Raw genomic sequence first — 20,358 nt, 5'->3', positions numbered from 1 at the left:
ACAGCTCTTTTTAGAACTTGAATTACAACCCAAACAGGCCAGACTATAGCTGAGGAGACAGAACTGTGCCTGCCAGTTGTTTTCCTCCTGGGTTAAAGGCAAGGGGAAGGGCTTTTCTCAGTTACTGCAGAAATGAAAGGGAAATCTTGGTGCTCACGTGATGGGCACAAATACAATCTGGGCTGTAGGAATGGCAGAGGTTATTATGGCTTCCACATGTGCCTACAGATACGTGCCCACAGATAACTCATGGTGCAGGAACTGACTCATGATCCCAAGTTGGGTAGTGTCAGAAAGGTCAGAGGAGTCCAGAGCTGGCACACTGTAATCCATACCTCTGGTTTAGTGACAAAGAAGCCAAATACTGAAGCCATGAACTGAAGAATTTACTCTTTTTGGCCTGTTCCACAGTTAACCCATGGAGACACTTCTGTTACCATCAAGAGAATAATAGACTAAACTAGTGAAAACATGCTCTCTTTCCTCCACAACCTTCCAATATGTCCTTGTCTCTAAACTTGTTTGCATCAGTCTGATCTCTTCCCACAGACAGCAAGTTGTGCAATTTCTTTTTTACTGGCTAAACAATCAGCAACACTTACACCCCACAACTTCTCACCTGATAGAGGTCATTTCTCATGTTAATGATGTCATTGTAATTCAAACGGGGCATCACTTCCAAGAGGTTTTTCACCAGCTCAGTATGAAGGTGGATAATTGCTAAATGAAGGACACTGAAACAAACAAAAAACAGATTAACAAATTTACACTGTTTTCAAACTTATTACAAAAGTTTCAAGGCTTTGCTGTAGATCTGAATGCATTCTGATATAAACACTCGACAATTAGAGATAATGATTCCAACACTAAGTATCAAGACTTAAAATGAATCCCAGCACTGAAAAAAAACCAGGTCAGAATGTAACTGTGTAACCCTTCAATAACAAAAGCAAACTGAGGATGGCTTTTACTGCCCCTCAGCATTATTTTACTACTAGTCTAATATACAAAATGTGTGGCACAAAACAATTATTTCAGAAATTTTCAGATTCTCTGCTGGTTTTCTGTTTTTTTCATATTTTGAATTATGCAGCAGATAAACACTTATTACTGTGAAAACCTTCCTGCAGAATTTCCACAAGCCTCTCTGTTACCAAAGCAGATTTTCCCTTATGGGTTTCCCCAGATCTGTGGGTTTTTCTTTATTTCATTTCTAAACAGAAAAGTGACTAAGAACTCAGGCCTGGTGACTAACAACCACAGGATTTGCAACAGTGGCCAGAGGCATCCTGCCAAAAAAGCACCTGTTCTGAGACATGAGTGACTGCACAGCAAGTCACTTTACTCCTACTGGGTTAGTGCAATGGCCCTTCCTATGCTCTTCTCCAAAGGCAGGTCCCTCACCACCAGTGAGGGCTGGATGTGCAACATGGCACCAGGAAAAAGCAGGTTGTGAATCCATCACCCCTGTCCCACAGAGCTCCATTTGCCTTGATACCTCAGAACTTCATTTGAAACTCATGCCCTTTGTTTTCAAACATACCCTGCCAAGCCCTTCATTGGCACATGCTGACCACCTTCTAAACTCATCCTTGAGCAAGTTGCTGCTGACACAAAATACCAGCACAGGACATGTGGTGTGTCTGTTATGCCACTCCAGAAACACCTGAACAGTCTCAGATTGACACTTTTGTCAGAAAAATAAAAAAAAAAAAGGAAGTTCCGTGCCATTCAGGGCAAGAAGTCATCTAGAATTTGAGATGGAGAGCAGTCAAAACCAGAAGATACTTTAAAAAACAGAAGAAGATAATTTACAAACCAAACTCATCCTTAAATGAGGATCCATCCAATTTTTTATTGTTTATATATACTGCTGGAAGTATCATGGCACCTTCCCTCCTTCAGGTCCCCTGTGCTGTAGAAACAGTCCCATTACTGGAAAAGTGCTGTTACTCTGCTCTGATAGATGCTTTTCATTATGCTCTGTATCATGCTGACATTTTATTTCCAAATCTCACTACAGAAACACATTTGTTCTTCTGCTGCTTTTAGTTCTCATTTCAGCAGCAACTATTTTAATTTTACCCTACCATTATATGTGATGCTTCTGACTAGACCACGAAAGGTCAGTTCCATTTCTTAAACATTCCTCCATGAAACGATGCATTTGAGCACCACTGTAGAACCACCAGATATCCACAGAGCAATGGTACTGGTATAAATGCAGTCACAGCCAGTGTCACTGAGTGTTCACTGTAAATATACACTCATCACAGGTTTCTGGGTTCTGTCTCAAAGCCATAAATTGTTGACAGCCAAGTTTTTGAAAGGCTTAAGCAGAAACTTTCTAGTTGCCATATAATTTTAATGATTAAAGTGCAAACCAGGACAATTTATTCATTAATTTTGACCTTTTTCTTCTCCCCCAAGAGAGCTGGAAGACAATCACCAAAGCTTTGCTTTATCAAAAAGTAGTGAAGTAATACTGATGTGCATTATGCTCACAGAATAAATATATCTCAGGAGAAAGGCAATGTGAACTTGAGCCTCACATAATTTCAGGTACTTCTTAATCCAGCAGGAAAATAACTATTTATTATCATTCTAAAAAGTATTTTAACTTAGTTAAAATGCCCTGCAAGTCCAAATCTGAGGAACACCTTTTTGGTATTTAAATGCAGGGCCTACTTGCTCAATACTCCTCTAGAGAAGTCCCCTCTTTCTTTTCTCAAACACAGATGTTGTACTTTAATAGCACTTGTAGATTTTGTTGCTAGCTCCCACCTCCTTCATATTCCTGCTTATCTCAAAGCAGACATTAGGTTTCCAGCTGGAAAGCAAAGCTTGTAAAGTAGCTCTCTCTGATTGTGTAGTCCTCTCTCTGTAATCTGAGGCCTATTTTCACTGAAAATGGAGTGAAAGTGGTAACCTTTCTCAGAGTAAGTGAACAGTGGGATACAGGTCTCAGTCACTTGAAATCTTCCTTCTAGCTAGACACCTTGAGGCTTATCTGGCTTCTGCTGTTCAAAACACTACAATTTAAGGAAATGTAGGTGATTGCACAGGGCCTGCCAGCTAAAAAGTAAGGATGTGATAATCCATTGCATAAGCAAGTGACACTATTTTTGCAATTGTTCAGAGCCCTGTTGCTGAATTTCATTTTAAATAACTTCTGATCATTAGTTCTTCACAGTACTTCACTCTGAGTTCCACAGAACCTGCATGGCTATAAAGAAACAAAGTGGATTTCTACTCAAGCTCACAGTATTGAAAGACTGGTCTGCAAATATTAGCAGCTAAGTCTGCCACAAGTATCTGTGCAATCCTTTGGAAGACAACAGTACAATACAGACGTAAGCAAGAGCAAAATAATGTCCTCTGGAAAGAACTTGATGCCAGTAGGAGAAATGCAGCATGGACCCTTCAGCTATTGTTTCTACATCTCCTGGTGCATCTCTTACTTGAAGCATCCTATGAAGACTTCAGGACTTGCATGGAATGAAAAGCACGGGCCTCTCCTTCAGCTCCAAGCTGAGGATCCCCCTACACCATGTATCATGACGCAAGCACAGCAATTCATGCTCAGTCAAGATTTTAAGTAAAAAAGGGCAAAGAAACTCAAACTCACAACATGCTCAACATACCCTCAATGACCAGGTTATTTTCTGACAGGTACTGGATCAATGAAGTTTATGTTGTACATGACTTCTTTGCAAATGAAACAAAAGTGTCAAATCAAGGCTGTACCTCTCCCAAACAGCAGAAAGGAGAAGTGGTGCCATCAGTGACTGGCACCCATGAGGGACAGAACAAATTGACTACACCATTCTGCCCCCACACCCATTGGTTTCAACCCAGCAAGTGCAGTGTGACCAACTCACTTGTCCCCATTATCATCCTGGGCAGCGGTGAGATGGCGCTGAGCCGCCAGCAGCATCTTCACGTCTCCAGTTACGGCATAATCAAAGAGAGCATCACAGTGGCGCCTGGCCAGCTGCATGGCCTTCTCCAGGAACAGGGCATCTGCAACACAAAGTTTCCTCTTCATCAGCTCCGTTGTTTTCCTTGGAACACCACCTACTTTTGACAGGCACTTGTGCTGTCACAGAAATACAAAGTGCAGACCACCAAGCATTATTCACTGCTTCACTGAGATGGTTGCTAATTACTTCTGAGAGGTAAGGACAGAGGGAACAAATGCCTAGGAAGGAAAAGTAGGTGCATGCTGAGCATTCAGGCAGCAGGAACCCTGAGAACAGTCAAATCTGGAAGCTCCCTCTGGTTTGACTGGCAAGGAATTAACAGCACTGATGTGCAGTTGTGTAATGAGACAAAAGGAGCAGAAATTGGATCTGGAATTTGCAGGTCTGAGTAGTTTTTTCCTTGAGAAAGCTGAGGCATGGGAAGCCTAGGTGACCCATGAAATAACGCAGAGAAGCTCAGAGAAACGCTATGGAATAAATGCAGGGCTTTGCACTCCTCCTCCAACTCAAACCATGCAGTCTGGCCTGCACAGCAGCAGCACAGACTCTCTTCTTCTGTTTAAAACATTTCACTTTTTGCAATGCTTAGTATTTGTTTCCTGATTTTAGAATTATAAAATGGACAGCCACTGAGATTTCAAAAAGCAGAAGTTGTCATGGTGGGGAGGCAAAAGGGAGAAATGGGAGAAAAGAAACTCATTTGCGGAGAAAAGTAACTCTAGCTGCTCTGTCAATACTTTTGTGGTTCTGTATCAGCAAGACACTAGTGAAAATGAAACAGATGAGCTCTGAAACTACAGCGTCATTCTGTGAAGCAGTATCATCTGAAACCAGCCTGTATGTTAAACAGTTTCATGTTTCTATAAAACCTTGTAAGGTTGGGAATTAAAAGTGCAAACAAGTACAACAGCCTGTGTCATTTAAAGCCCACACGGGTAGACAATAGCCAGGATTTCCAGCTACACAAAGCCAGGCATTTAACTGGGTCAGAAGCGTGTCCCTGATGAAGAGGAACACATCACTGCTGTCAGGCAAAGACTTACTCAGCCATCCATGGAGCTTGTTGTTCTGGCCAGTACATCCCTGTGGCTGCTATACTGTATGCCTGGGCTGATGGATTTATATTTGCTATTTACCTCTTAACACTAAATGTATTATATTCAGGATACATATTCAGGTTAAAGGGTGTTAAGCAGTTCAGTCTTTTCTCATTATTCATATTTCCAAAGATCAAAGAACTGGATATTGAAACTCCCTGGTTTTCCATATCAAACACACAGGAAAGATAACCTTCAAAACATTATATGTATCTTTTAGTCTAATAACCAAATTATCTAGCCTGCAGTAGCTATTTTATGGAGCCTGTTCTTCTGTACCAAGTCTTTGTATAATCTGGAGCTAGAAATTGCCTCCTTTCATGCCATTACAATAGATTAAAAAAAAAAAGTCAGCTTCCTGCCTACATTATTAATTGCTTGGAAAACAGGTAAACAATTCAGACCCCTCCTTCATGACAGCTAAATGGACATTGTTATTTTTTTCATATCAGCACAAGATTTTTTCTCTGAACCAGTCACAGGATTTATCACAATCAAAACTACAAACAGCAGGTTCCTTCAGCACCATCCGTTCTCAGATCACAAGAGGCCACACCTTGGAGGTGTTTACAGCTTCAGCCCATCTCCTGTGCCACTTTGGATTCTCAAGCCACAAGTTTCTGGTGCTGTTGATAGCAAGTGTCAGACAGGGCTGACACACACAAGGTAATGTGCTCTCTCCCTGATCCAGGGAATAACAAAAGTGCTCTAGATCATGTTTCATTTGGTAAAAACCAGAACCAAGAAATTCCTTTGTGCTCAATTCCTACCAATAACATGTCTGTCTAGTCCAACTACTATTTTTTTTATTTTCAGGAAATGCACATCTTGCTGTCTGGGAGGGTCATTTGTAGTCTTTATATTTTAGAACTCTTCTGCTAAACCAGCTCTGATGACTACCCTTGCCTTCCTCGTCCTTTTGTTTTGTTGCCTAAAATAAAAAGACAAAACCCCTTACAACAGTATTAAAATGGTAAGATAAAAAACCAGCTCTTTATTAGAAGCTTCCAGGTGTGTCCATAGTTATGGGCTATGGGCACACCCAGGAACAGATTTCTACAGTTTTTGTAAGTTCAACAAATTGTCCCTATCTAACAGCCATTGTCCAATTAGGAGAGCAGTTGGTTAGGTAATTTTTCCCCCAGATACTGCCCCACTGGAGTTGGTCCAGGGCTTCTTTGCCCCACTTCTTTTACATCTTCTAAGATTCTGATTGGAAAACAAAAGGTTGTTTCTGTAGGCCCTCTACTTGAAAATCAGACTAAACAGTATTTCAGGAGTGTGTTAGAAGGTTAGCTTATTACTCTAAAATCTAAGAGAAAGGGTAGGAAAAATACAAGGAACTGTATAACCACATATTAATGGTCTACAAAGCTACAAATATATAAAAAATACATAAAAAGCAAAAATTTTTAGGCATTAGTTTGGTGTGTAACACTTTGCTACTGCAGTTATTTTACTGTGTACTTGCCAATTGTAAACAGGCACCTTTACATTTTAAATTCAAACCAATAATGCTACTTTGCATGCAGTTCAGCAGTGTTGCAGGGAAGACCTACTGCAAGTCACTAACATCCATTAACTCATGCACTAAAGTCTCTCAAATATCAAAAGCTGAGTCAACTGCTGAATTATATTCCCTGTGCCTTCACTGCTTGCAGCTTCCTTCCTCACACAAGTTTATTCAAAGGCAGGGTTAAACATGCCCAGCAGGCAAAGCTGTCTCATCTCCTTGCATGACCAGTAGAAGCTCAGTAGAATGGTGGAAGGTTATTTACAGAAGAATGTCAGTAGAAAGGTGGAATGTTATCTACAGAACTAGGTACAGGGATGGACCTTAGATCTTGAGGGATGTTCATGTTCTGAGAACAGCAAGCAGACATTTTTGGAGTTTCCAAACCTTTAATGCTTGCTTTGCAGTACTGCAGTTTGATTTACCCTAAACAGATTGACTTGCTCACTTACCCTGCCACCTGCAATCTGCTTCGCTTACTTCAGTCTTGCAGGAAAAACCAGAATCCTCCTTTCTCTCATCAACAGCAGACGTTCTGCACCCAGTGCTCTCCATGGCTTCCACCTTCACATCACATTTCATGTCCCTTTGGTCATTTTGTTTATCACAGCTCTTTCTGTCTTGTTCAGCTCTGCAATTTGATAGACCCTCTAATAAAAAGTAGAATAATTAACGTCCCATACCATTGGTTTTTTTAATACAAATGATAAAACTCAACTAGACAAAACCAAACCCTGAAAAATGAATACAAAAATTTACTTCAATGTAAAACTTATCACTAAACTCATGAATCATAATATTCCAGATGCCAACACACATGGATAGACAGACATAGTGATGTGACTGCTCTAAAGTGCTGTTAAGTCTTTGATAGCCTCTACTTTAGAAATAAACTTTTATATATTACAACAGATTCACCTCTCTTTTCATGGTACAAGAATGTAAATCTGAAGTACTCACACAAAATCTAGCGGAATTACTCAGACACATTTTTTTTTCCTAACAGCAAATTCATCCCAGAGACTTTGGAAGTATCTATGGAATAATCAACATGCACATCTGAAATTACCTTCCTATTTTAGGAAGCCAAGAGTATCCTTATTATTAATTTAATCTTTTCCATTGATTTCTCTGGGCTACAGGGTAGTACCAGACTGTGGCAACAAAGGAAGATTTCTGTGGTCTAGTCCTTGGGCCATCTGTAATCAGCACATTCAAGCAAGCAACAGGGCTGTTGCTGGAAATAATACATTGCATACAGAAGCACATGGAGGGGTTTTGGTCACTGCTTCTCAGGACTGCACAGTAAAAGAAACTACACTTGGAGAGGAAAAAAGAGAAGCAGGGCAGTATAAGCTACACAAACCCCTCTGCTGTCAGAGGTTTGAGAAGAGACCCTTTCCAGCACGCTTAGCTAGACCTGCCTGACATTTTGGATCATACTGTAGAAAATAATACAGGTCAAACTCAAACTGTTGGAAGAAAGACATATATGCTGTTACCATGTTTCATGCCAGCATTGGACTTTGTTGTGCCAGGAAAATGCATCCCTCCAAAAGCAGAGTATCCATATGAAGGAAAACTGAACCCTAAAGAATGGAGAAAGATTAAGAATCTTTAGAATAGAATTACATCCTAAAAAAGAACACTGAACCTAAAGAACTGAATTTTTGTTTTCTGCATACCTTCTGCTTTATTCTGTCCAATTAATTTTCCAGGCTAAAGATGAGCTCTCCCGTACCCCTTCAAAAATCCAAAGAAACTCTAGGTGGTTGGCTAGTGACACTCTCTACCCCAACATCCACAACATCACACAAATGTAGTATTGCTATGTCTTTCCTCTAAAACTGAACTGAGACATCACAAGCTGCCTCTGTGCTTTTGAATCTTTGTGATTACACCACATTTGTATTCTGGTGTTATGCTATACATGTGCTGCCAGCAACACATGTAGCAATTTGAAAACTGCTGCTCTATTCCCTGCTCTAAAGAAAGGGTTGTGATTCAGGTGACATTTGCTGACCTATAGGTTTTTAATGCTCTGCTGCAAGAACCAAAGCAATGCTCTCACAATCCTGCATATCAGATATACTCTGATTTCAACAGATAGAGCACAGTAGAAAATTTACTAAAGAGTATCTTCAATTTTTTAACAGTTCTTTGCACTAACAGAGTTAATCTGCCAAATTCCAATTGTGGTCCAAGAAACAGTCAGAACCTGTTTAATTTTAGACACCCAAAATGATAGTTAACTGAGCTATCTCATGAATTTCAGTGCCTCCAAGCCCTAGGATGCAACAAAGCTACCAAAGTGGGAAAGCAAACGGGATGATGAAGTGCTTAGAATAAGGAGATGCTTGACTGAATTGAATAACAATAGAATAAAGGCAGCTGAGTCAGGTCTTATAGGCCTAGGAGACAAAATCCTCTTTACATCTTAAAAATCAGCATAAAAAAATCACCTGTCCTGCTCTCAAAGTAGAGCCCTTTTCCCTCTTTGCCTAAAGCTGCTGCCTTACCAGAGCCAGCACCGCCACCTGCCCCTCCGTACATGCCACCACCTCCGGTGCCACTGCCCCCACCATAGCCATCGGAGAAGTTCGGCATGAGCTTCTGCCGTTTCCTTTGCACTTCTTCTTTATCTGGGATGGAAGGAATGAGAGAACAGGGAGTCAGTCCTGGTCCTGCTGGTGGCAGGCACAGCACACACAGGGTGTGCATGCAGAAAGCAGCACTACAGTTACTAGTCTATAAAGGACAATGTAGAGTATGGTAGAAGAGTCAATTTTCCTCAAGCTCCAAATAGCAGAAAATCTTTGCACTGGAGCAGAGAGAACAAGCCAGTGCCAAGTCCCCAGTCAGACCAGCAGCATCACTTGGGCCTGCTTGGTCTCTTCAGCCACGTCACTGCCTTGTGCTCAGACTCAGGGGACACATGCAGAGGAGATGTCTTGGGGGGCTCAGAGCTTCCTTCAAAAGTGTTTCATGTACTGAGAGCTCTCAAGAGCAGTGGCCCCAAAATTCTTCAGTGTCTAAGCCAAGTCATGAATCAGCACAAGTGCTCCAAACCCCAAATTTATTGAAGAAAATTTGCTTTTGGGGAATATAAGCACAGGCTCTTCTTCCAAGCAAATCTGCTTCAGAAATGGAGCCTTATCAGAGGGTCCCAGGGCACTTTTGAGTTTCAACAGAGCAGAGCACCTGCAGTACCTTTTCAACTTTTGTTTAAGGGATGGCAAGAAATGGTGAAAACTGTGCTTGCTTGAAATGATTTACTTAAAATACTGTAAAAGCCACTAAAACAGAGACAACTTCTTTTCAGGCAGGGACATTTTACTGTCAAACCATGCTGAGTAGCAGGAGAAAAAAAAAGCCTAAACTTATTTTATAGTGTAAGTACAAAATAAGACTTAGTATCCCTGGAAAACAAACCACAAAGATTTAAAAGGACTATCCCAATGACTGGAGAAAGTGAAAATGTCATGACAAGAACTACAAAAATAGGGATACAAACATTACATGGGTTAAAATCCAGTAGAACTGTTGAGAAAATAACAAAATATCATTTGCTTATTAAACCATCTAGTAGTTTTCAACAGCCATATGAGGAAAAGAAATTTCATGCACAGGCACATCAGGGCATCAGATGAGACAGCTGAGTACATGAGACAGTACACTGACAAAGCCACGTGCATTGTTTCCAGGTGCACATGATGTGTAAGTATGCATGCATGCACACATCAGGCATACTCACACTGACGAGGAGAGAAAACCCTAGAGAGCAATCTAGTCAGAGAAACACAAAAAAATCCACATATATGGGTCTAAGTTTGTGGGAACATTTGCAACAAGGGGAAAATATAGTTCCTAAATAGTAATTTCTTGATGAGATTGTACAGGGGATCTGAAAATGCACATAATGTTGAATTAATTTTATTCGATTAAGAGGCACATGAAATAGGTTTGCTTCAAATCTGGCAACTTTGCAGCTGAACACTTCACTTCCCTTAACACTTCTGCAAGAGGTTCCTGAAATCATTACCAAGAAGAAATCCTCTGGCTACTCTGGAAGCTTTTGTGAATTCATGCTTTGTGCTATTTTATTCTAAGAGTTGTGAAGCAGACTCACTTGGACCACCACCACTCCCTCCTCAGCTGTCCTGAGTCTCTCACCACTAATGCACATTTATTTTAGAGACTCTGATAGGGAGTTGATTTCAACATAGCTCTACTTTAGGCACAGAAAACATTCAAGGTTAGAACTTACAGGCAGGTAAACTCCTAAGCAGAAAGATAATCTTAATACAATGAAACACTAATTATGACTTGGGCCTCAAGGCATTTCTATATCATCAACATTACTGGTATTTAAAAGCTTGACTGCCAATGTCATTCCCATCAAACATTTCAAATCCAGACTTCAAAGGGCACAGATCTGCTGATTAAACTTATTTTCACCAATAATTTAGGAAGCAGATCCAATACCAATTCTTCTACTTCTTCTAAGCAACTAAAATTTTAAACAAGAGATTGAAACAGCACTTTCCCTGCTTGCACAAGAAATACTTGGGCTTACTAAACTGGTACAGGCAATTGGAAAATACAGAAACATCAGTGACATTGGCATGATGGTAAAAGGTGAGAACTGCAAAACATGTGCCTTTTCCACCAGGCACCAAACAGGTTGTGGTTTAGGGTTTCATCTGAGAGTACTGGCAGTAAAATCTCTTCAGAATTTGGCAGAAACTCAGAGGAAGAGTGCCATCTACTGTATGGATAAGCATGAGTGCATATAGGGAATCTGCAAGGAACAAGCCTCACTCAGAAAATACACATGGATTTACTGCCTACCAGTCCTACAACACCCATTATAAACCTACCACACTGCATATTGACTCTGTCCAAAACAAGGAGGCAAATATATTTTCTAAAAATAACAGGTAAAACCAAAAATTCCTCACCCAACCAGTTCTATCTTATTAAAAACATTCCTAGGGACCCTGCAGTTTCCATTCCCAATCTTAGAATGGGTTTAATGGGTTACCTTTAATTTCTGGATAGTAGAGAAATGGCTTTGGTTCACTTGTTTCTAGATCAGATTTCCTACGAAGTTGTACAAATACAGAAGCTGGCTTTGTGATATTGACATCTCGGTATTTGGGTGTTTTGAACACAATAGCAAACTGTGAAGGAAACAAAGACAAGCATATCTGTCACAGAGCATGGCTTTTGACAATTTGGCTTTTGCATTTGCACTATTTTGAAGGTTTTAGTTTAGGGCTTGGGAGGCAAAAGTTCAGAGCAAAGGGCTGTTACAACAATAAACTTCCATTTTAGCTTTCAGTTTCACTTCTGAGATTGACTCCTAAAGCCTTTTGGGAAAGACAGAACTGCCACACTAAGTGCCACCACATGCCATATGTTAGTACTGCACTGTTTGTCCCCTCATCCTTTAGCATCTCTTCTGTGGCTTTCTCAGTGTGTTCACAGGAGCTCTCAGAGTTGTTTATCTGTCCTATCCCATTTTACAGGGGGTGCATGTTAAAGCAATGGGGCTTTGTCCTAAAACCTTGCACTGTATTCTTAGTCACCTAAGAGATGTCTTTAAAGAACTGTTCAGTTTTTTGTTAGGAAGCAATGACTCCAAGAGGAGGTCAGTATGGGATACAGATCCTTTCACATAATTTACCAACTATAATATAATCCTAGCTTACAGAGATGGGAGAATCATTAACAAAGGACAAATGCTCAGTTACTTACCTGTCTATGTACATCTGTAGGAGAAAAATCTCCAAAGCCCTCCCACATACCACCATTCTCATCCTCTTCATAGAAACGTATCTGAATATCATCTGCAAAGAATGAAAGTAACACTCTGGGATGTTGGTGCATTTGTTTAACCTTTGGCTATGGTTATTTCAGAGAAGTATCAACATGGTTACTTTTTGGCTGGATGAAAATACTACACAATACATCAACTACCTTTATCTGTTTCATGAAAACAGCAGAAATAACCCATTTTCGACATCAAATTTACATCAGCCTAATCCTAATGACTTCACTGAAGTTGCTATTTACTGAGCTGTAAAAAGAGAACTAGGTTCACACATCTTCCTATTCTAGGGTTATAAAACATTCCAGAGGAGCCTTATTTGGAACAAACATGTAAGGAGGGGAGAACTTGAAGCGTGAAATGTAGAAACCACCCTCTCTCCTCCAACAGTTTCAGTTCAAAAAACTGTAGCAAAACCTGAAGTGCCACAGTTCAAGTTCCGCTTGCTGCTGGCAGAGTGCCACAGTGGAGCTGAAGCTCAGAGACTGGGGAGGTGTGAGCCAGCAGCATGGCAGCAGCAGGGATCCTTCACCCTCCAAACAGCACAGGCCAGAAACATGGCATTTGGCTGCTGCTCTTCTGAACAAATCTTCTTTCATTCTCTTTCTATTTATTTATTTATATTTTTAGGAAAGGCATCTCACTGGCATCTCACTAAATTCCTTCCACAGCACTCCCATGAGAAAAAGCTAGAAAAAGCCTATTGTCTCTTAGGGTGACTGATGCAGGACAGGCTTCTGCAGCAGACAGACTGCTTCCCCTGCAGGTGCCCCACCTGCTAGTCTCAAGACTCTGAAGCACCACTTCCAGTCCTGCTGTCCTGCATGCTCAAGTTCCTTCAGGCAGGAGGTTTCTGAAGGCAGTGAGGTCAGGGGAAACCCCAGTCTGGCTGAGGGGAAACCCCACCTCAGGGCTTCCACTGAGTCAGACATTTATTTATTTATTTTGTGCGTAAGAGTTGAGTTTTATCTCAGTCCTCCTGATGGCAGAGGGTAGATGCACTAGTAAAGGAAAATAGTTCTTTCAAAGTCCCTAAAAGCCCCCAAAGCTTTCCCTCTTCCCTAAATAGTAGAAGGGCATTTAGAAGAAAGAGAGATGGAAAAGGACAGCCTGCACCAACAGAAAATGTCACAGTGGTTTTAACAACATGAGAAGGGACTGTTTCTAAATAGATGAGAACAGGGCACCCATTCTACCATGTAATCTACACCAGGGCATCCCAAGTACTACCTGTAGCTGACAAATAAAAAGGCTCTCCCTAACTCCCATCTTTTTTCTTTTCTACTTAGCCCAAATATAACAAACCACATTTAACCAGTATCTTCCAATAAAAACCAAAGTATCCTAATCCACACTGCTGAATTCTCACACATTCAGAGCCATGAGCAGAGACTGAAAATGAACCTGTCAGAAGTATCTGTTTACAGTGAGTGACCTCTGCCATAAGTGTGTACATAAAAATGAAGTTATCAGCAGCAGTGCTGAACACATTCAGCTCCCAACCATGGTTAACAGAGAATACTCCTACTTACTCTTCACAATCAGGAACTTAATAATATATCAGAAGCTTTAGAATAATTCAGAGCAGGTGTTAGTTAATGGAGTCAAACATCACCCAGCACCCACCACCCCCCAAAATTCCAGGACACACGCAAGGGCAGAAACTTGAGAAGAATAAAGATGATCACATAGTCTCTGTGGAGGCAAGAGAAGCTGAATTTGCTTTGCAAAAGTCAATTTTGATTTATTAAATCTCTGGACTGCTGCCTTGACTTCCAGAAAGGCTGAGTACTTAGAAATCCTGCTGCACTATCAGAGTGAGACAACACTAAAGAGAACACAGGAGGCTCTATCTGTACTCCAGATGAACACTCTGGTGTGCCTCACAATACTCATGATTCTTACCTTTCTGAACCTTGTCACAGAGCAGGTAAATCTCTTCCCCTCCTGTCACACACCCTGCTGTTCTGTCCATTCTTACAATTTTTAGGTTGGAGGCATTGGGAGCTTCTATTGAAAGGGAAGATGAAAAAAAAAAACCTGCTTACTTCTGTAAGAGATTTAGACTTCACAAAACACAGCCAAGCATAACACACAGAAATGCAATAGAAAGACAAGCTTCCAGTCCAACCTGTCTTTGTTTGTGTTTTTTAAAACATGAATAAATCAAGGACTTTTCATATGAAAGACAAATCTCACATCTAAGCTTTGACTGAACTGTGAACTACAAAATAAGGTCCCAGCCACTGCAGCACAATTACTGCACTAGCAAGGTAACCCAGCAGTGACCTGCATCCAGCACCCTGCACTAGTGCTCATTTTCTGACAGCAGGGCTGTACAAGAGAATGTAACTTTTTCCTCCCTGCTTTCTGACAGAGTGGCACTCTTGAGAGCTGCTTCCTGTTTCCTGCTATCTACAGTGCTTTGCTTGACTCTGTGGCTTATTTGAAAGCATGCCAGTTTTTGGCCAGTGTACCGGACAGTGATAAAAAAGCCCACCTCCACAGATCCTAGTAGAGGCATCTACAGACAACTATTGGTCCTCAAGACAGAACTATCATCTGATAAGTGAAAGCAGCTGTGAAGGCAAGTTATGCTACCACAAGTCATGTCTGTTCTGCAAAGGCTTTAATGGTGCAAATAAAGTATCCAAAAAAAAAACCAAAAAACCCCAAACAAAACCCAAGGAAAATCTTCTGAAACTAGCAATCAAGAATTCACCTAGGCAGATCAGAAACTAGTAACTGACATCTGTGTGGCAACTTACAACAGCAGAAACATGCATACAAAATGTCACCTTTGTTTGTCTCCTTAGTTTGGGACAAAATTTTTGACCTACATTGTCCAATTAACAGCAAGGCACAGACTATAGCAGAACAGTTGCATTTAGCATCTTTTGATCTAGACTTTGTCCTTAAAAAGCAATAATATAGATATGACTGATGCACAAAGGAAAAAATAGGTACTTTTCCTGAGTCATTACAGAATGACTATCAAGAACATGGGATCCCACAGCCTCAGGAAGGAAAATTCAGGCAGCAGAAAGAGTTCAAGTAAGATGAGTCACTATAATTTAACAGCATAGGGGAAAACATGAAGTGAAAAAAATTCTCTTAGAAAAAAAGACAAATAGAGGAATGCTCTAAAAAATACTGACAGATCTAAAGGAAATGGTTGCATTATCCTTTAAAATATGGACAAGCAGATGGTCTGCAAAACTGAAAGGTGTCAAATTCTCAACAAAGATAGAAGCGTTTTTTTTCCTCACATCTCGTGTAATAATGCTTTGTCACAGAAAGCAACTGAAAACTGCAAAATTCAAGCCCTTCTTATGGATATAACAAGAACTTACAAAACCCTCATAATAAAAGAGGCAGGATTAAACATGCTAACAGCAAAATAAAATCTTCCTCTATGGCTTACATCACCATCTATTAAAACCAGCACGATACTGTCTGTGGACAGACATGGGGTTAATTATCCATGGGCTACTTACTTGTTTTGCATCAAAAACCAGGCGGGCAGGGCTGGATGAGTCTATGTACAGCAACACCTACCTGTCATTTCTGTGTGTACAAGAGCCTGCCCCTCATTAAAGAGGTGGTTAAAGCCAAGCACACTTACTGCTGTCATATATGGCATCTGATATGACGGGATCAAGTTTGCGCGTGAAGCTGCCGTTGCTGTCGGGAAGGAAGGCTGTGAACATGAGCCGCACCACGCTGAGATCCATCTCCTTGGTCTGCTGGATGGCTGCCTGGCGGATGATTTCCCTCTCCCGTTCTGGAGTTGACAGACAGAGGAATTAGCACAAAGGGTAGGGCATCCTTAACAAATCACAGAGAACAAACAAACAGCCAAAGGCATGGATAGGGAGGAAATGTCTTCCTTTACGTTTAGCATCCATTGGGTTTTCCCTTTCTAAGCAGAGTGGAGCAGCTATTCAAATCATACTGCTTCATCTGGCAGTTTGTGCATCAGATCTTACTTAAGTTATATAATTAAGAGACAGACAGAAAATTACTACTTTCTGCTCTCAATTAATAAAGGTTGCAAAAAGGATGGAGGCCCCCCCCTAAGGACACGAGAATTCCTGGTGTTAAGAGTGATGAAAATAGAGCTGTCCCCTCTATACAGCACCTGAAAGCAATGCAGACCACAGGTTTTACAGCAATATGGGTGAAATGCAGCTGAATGAAACAGTGTTCTCAAAAGGAAGTCTCTAAGTTAATTAAAGATATCATGTCTTGCTGCAATAATGCAAAATTACTCTACTGAAGAGCTTATTCAACAGCATAAAAGCAATGGAATACAGGTGCAGAGGTTGATACAGGCAGCCGGGGAAGGAAGTTTCTCCATTCTCATGCATGCATTGACAACAGACTCCTTTCAGATTCCCTAAAAAGAGGGCAACACTGTACCACCTCTTAAAAGCACATAGACATTGGCTGCTGTCCTACACAAGGTCTTGTTCCAGCTAGGAATCTATGTTTTTAATAAAAGACCAACTAAAACCAGGCCATCATTTTCACATACCAGTTAGCTGCCTGTCTTCGCATCCTTCTGCCTGCAGATAGCTGAGTTCTGGATGCACCAGGAGTCCTGGGTTGTATCCCTTCTTGCAGGCATCTATCATGCGGGTTTCCAGAGTTTCAAACACTTTCTTCTTCGTGACATGAAGTATCCCAAGATTTGCAAACCTGCCAAATTTTGATTGGGGGAATGCTTTAGGCCAGACCTGCAGCAGGCAGCCTTTCTCTTACCAGAGGCAGCTACACAAACCAAGTCTACAGAAGGACTCTACAGGTTTACTTAGGCCCTATTAGTGTTTGAGGGAGAATTTTCCATCAAGAAAAATTCAGTCAAAATCACAAAACATGTAAAATGTGCACCATTATATGACAGAGAACATTCGGGTGCACTTTCCTGTGGCATAAGTAGTAATCTGTCAGGTTTCAGACTTCCTCTGGGAAAGCAACTTACAAAATGTTGGAAAATCTGGTAGTCACACTTTGTCTGCTGTGTCTTGGCAATGACATTAATATGTCATTCTGTGTGTCTGTTAAGCAGAGCAACTGCTCAGAGTATGCTCCATCTGTTGCTTGGAGAGCAAGCTAAGAAGCTGAAAACAGTGCAGTATTTCACAAATAAAATGTTTTAAGGAAGGCTCTGGTCGTTCTGCAAGACACTTTGGGTATCTATTTGAATAAAAATTTCCAAAATACAAGGTGTGCTTTTGCAAAAATCTGCTGGCATATTGAAAAATCAATTAGATTTGGAAGTATGAAAACAAGACAATAACTCAATTTTCATGTGGGTCAAGTGAGGACAGGAAAGCTGGTTCTAAACATCTGATGAAAAACAAGACAGGTTAGAAAATGAGCCAAACTTTTCAAGATGAAAAGGAGCATTTGAAATAAAGCTATTTAAATTGTTGTGCGCGGTAAAGTCAGTGCACTGGGCTTGGACATCAAAAGTTACAGTTTAAAAGAATCTCTCTCTCCCAACCTTCTCAGCTTTTTAAACTTCATCATCTTCACCAACAAAGACATTCTTGAGATCACAGAACTAAAACTCACAGCCAGCATGAAACCTGATCTAAGCCTCAAAACACGGTTGGGAGCTTCAGCTCCATTTACCGATACAAACATTTATTCTTTCAAATTAAACAAGAACAGGCCGACTACAATTTCACTCCAATCTTTCTGCTTTAAACTTTACAAGTTTGACTTATGCAATATTTTCATGGTTATACCCGTCCTGCATTAATTTCAAATTTACTAATCCTATTTTCTTAACGCTTTCCATTACATTTCTGACAGGTTTCAATAGAAGTAAAATATTGATCAAAGAGGTGACAAAATGATAGCACTAATTTTAGTCCTCCCTTCTCTGATCAAAACTCCTTGCATTTTAAAGAATGGACTTACAATACAAATTTAGACCGCACACCAAAAGATTAAAACTATACAAATTCTAAGTAAAAAATTAGTTCCTTAAATTTATTTAGCTCACTTTGGGAAAATTCTACAAAGGTGAAAAAAAAACCACAATAAATTTTCTATTTATGATACAAAAAAACCCAGAGGTCAGAGCGTGGAGAGGAGTGCTCCACAGAGCTGCCTCTTAGGAATATTTCTGAATTGCTTTTTACAGTACAGATGCTTGTCCCAGAGCTCAGGTTTCCAAAGCAGCTCCCAGACTTACCCTACAACCATGTCCTTGGGTCCTGCGAGGACCGTGCACACTCCGTCTTCGCAGAATTTACCCACCAGGCTGTGAGCGTGTAAGTGGACGTACTTCCCATTAGTTACTAACTGGACAATTACTTTTGCAGGTCCAACATAATTGCAGATCTGTAAATAAATATGAAGAAAGTGGGATGGTTTGCTTACTATTTTTAAAAATGGAACAAGTAATGATCCCAGATGAGTATTTTCTGTCAGCTAAGTACAATCAAGTTTACAGAGGAGAAATGTGTATGCATTTCTTCATGAAATACAAATGGTGAACTAACTGTACCAGATCATCAGTTTCTTTTGCAATTAAACTTGATATGCAAATAGCAGAAGTAGTGACCAAAAAAGTTTAAGGAAAGCTTAATCTGTTTCTTAAAACATGAATCTCACTTTTACATTCTGGCCATTTAGTCCACATTGCTCTCCTTAAGTTTCAATCAGTACATTGAATTCACAATAAACATTGTTACCCATTCAGAAGCATATAGAAAATTGAAGTAAAAACTCTGCATTGTTTTGCCCAATTCAGAAAGACTTCAAAAATTACTTTTACACATTATGATTGTTATAAAACATTTTGGCCGCACTACAATGACTCCTCAGGTAGAGATTTTACAGTGAATAAATTCTATTTTAATAGGCATTTTGTTAGCTCAATGTACTTCATCAACACATATTAATCAGTCCAGTAAATATCCCCCTTAAGTGTACACAAGTAATGTAATGAATTCCCACCTAGGATTTTGCTGGACTAGAACTGTGATAAACTGTGTGCTTTCTTTCATACACCCAACTCTGAAAGCCTACAAAGATTTTTTTCCCCTTGCCACAGTTTCTAATCACCACACATTTTTAACAGCTTTTAATAAAAAACAATGCCTCAAAAACACATCTAAAATTACTAATAACATACCATACTGGTAAGTTATTTGCTTTACATATATTATTTAGAACTTTATTTTCTTTCCTCACTCCAAGGCAGTAATACTCCAAGGCTGTTATGGGTTATGCACCACTTTCAAATTATGCTGAACATAAAATTACCCCACTTTTTAAAAAGCAAACATTACCTTCCCTTCCAATTCACTTAATTAACCCTTTTATCAATGTTGGGCTTTTCCCCCTCCTCCTCTAATTTTTCTTCTAATTTGCCTTGGGCCAAGTTCTTTGTATTACAGCAGCATATAGATCTAATCAACCAAGGCATTAAAGGATCACGATAAACATTAAAGTGATGAATCAGTGATGAACTGAATATTTAAGGTTATATTGTTGATAAGATGCTGATAGCGAGGGATTGCCTCCATTTCACCACATTACTAAGTCCGGCTAGCTTCCTTCACTCCAGTTAACCCCTCTCTTGAACCCATTCCATCACAGCTGAAACACTTTGCATATGTACAATGCGTGCCCTCCCTGCCTTCCTATGCACTGCTGAAAGCAAAAAAAATCCCAACTATGAAAAAGTTGTTCCAGGAGGAGCAGGTGTGCAAAAGCCCTCTCATTCCCCACTCCTGCTAGTTAACTGTATAATACTGCAGTAATGTGCCTTTTACAAGTGGCAGTCTCTAAAATACAAGACAGAGGGCTGATGCTTCCTTCCTGTTTCCACACTGAAATCTGGACTGAAACAGTACAGAGATGCAGGATAATCGCTGCTGGACTATCTCTGCCATTTACCAGCAGGGAGAA

General features: G+C 40.3%; 1 protein-coding gene across 2 annotated transcripts in view; it reads right to left on the bottom strand.

The window, feature by feature from the left end:
* The window catches only part of NFKB1 (nuclear factor kappa B subunit 1), a 58,004-nt gene that overhangs the window by 9,554 nt on the left and 28,092 nt on the right, over positions 1–20,358 (bottom strand). For both annotated transcript variants that reach the window (XM_050973521.1, XM_050973520.1), the window contains exons 6-16: positions 18,635–18,783; positions 16,964–17,127; positions 16,052–16,210; positions 14,332–14,436; positions 12,354–12,445; positions 11,638–11,776; positions 9,113–9,235; positions 8,096–8,182; positions 7,046–7,243; positions 3,882–4,023; positions 620–734 (exon numbers count right to left, since the gene is read on the bottom strand). In XM_050973521.1, the coding sequence (XP_050829478.1) occupies positions 620–734; positions 3,882–4,023; positions 7,046–7,243; positions 8,096–8,182; positions 9,113–9,235; positions 11,638–11,776; positions 12,354–12,445; positions 14,332–14,436; positions 16,052–16,210; positions 16,964–17,127; positions 18,635–18,783 (1,473 nt within the window). The remainder of the gene's footprint in view (positions 1–619; positions 735–3,881; positions 4,024–7,045; positions 7,244–8,095; positions 8,183–9,112; positions 9,236–11,637; positions 11,777–12,353; positions 12,446–14,331; positions 14,437–16,051; positions 16,211–16,963; positions 17,128–18,634; positions 18,784–20,358) is intronic.

Source organism: Serinus canaria, chromosome 4 (genome assembly GCF_022539315.1).
Source record: "Serinus canaria isolate serCan28SL12 chromosome 4, serCan2020, whole genome shotgun sequence".
In the NCBI taxonomy this organism is placed as follows: Eukaryota; Metazoa; Chordata; class Aves; order Passeriformes; family Fringillidae; genus Serinus; species Serinus canaria.
Note: the sequence above shows the minus strand (reverse complement) of the source record. Positions and strands in the feature narration are given on the sequence as shown.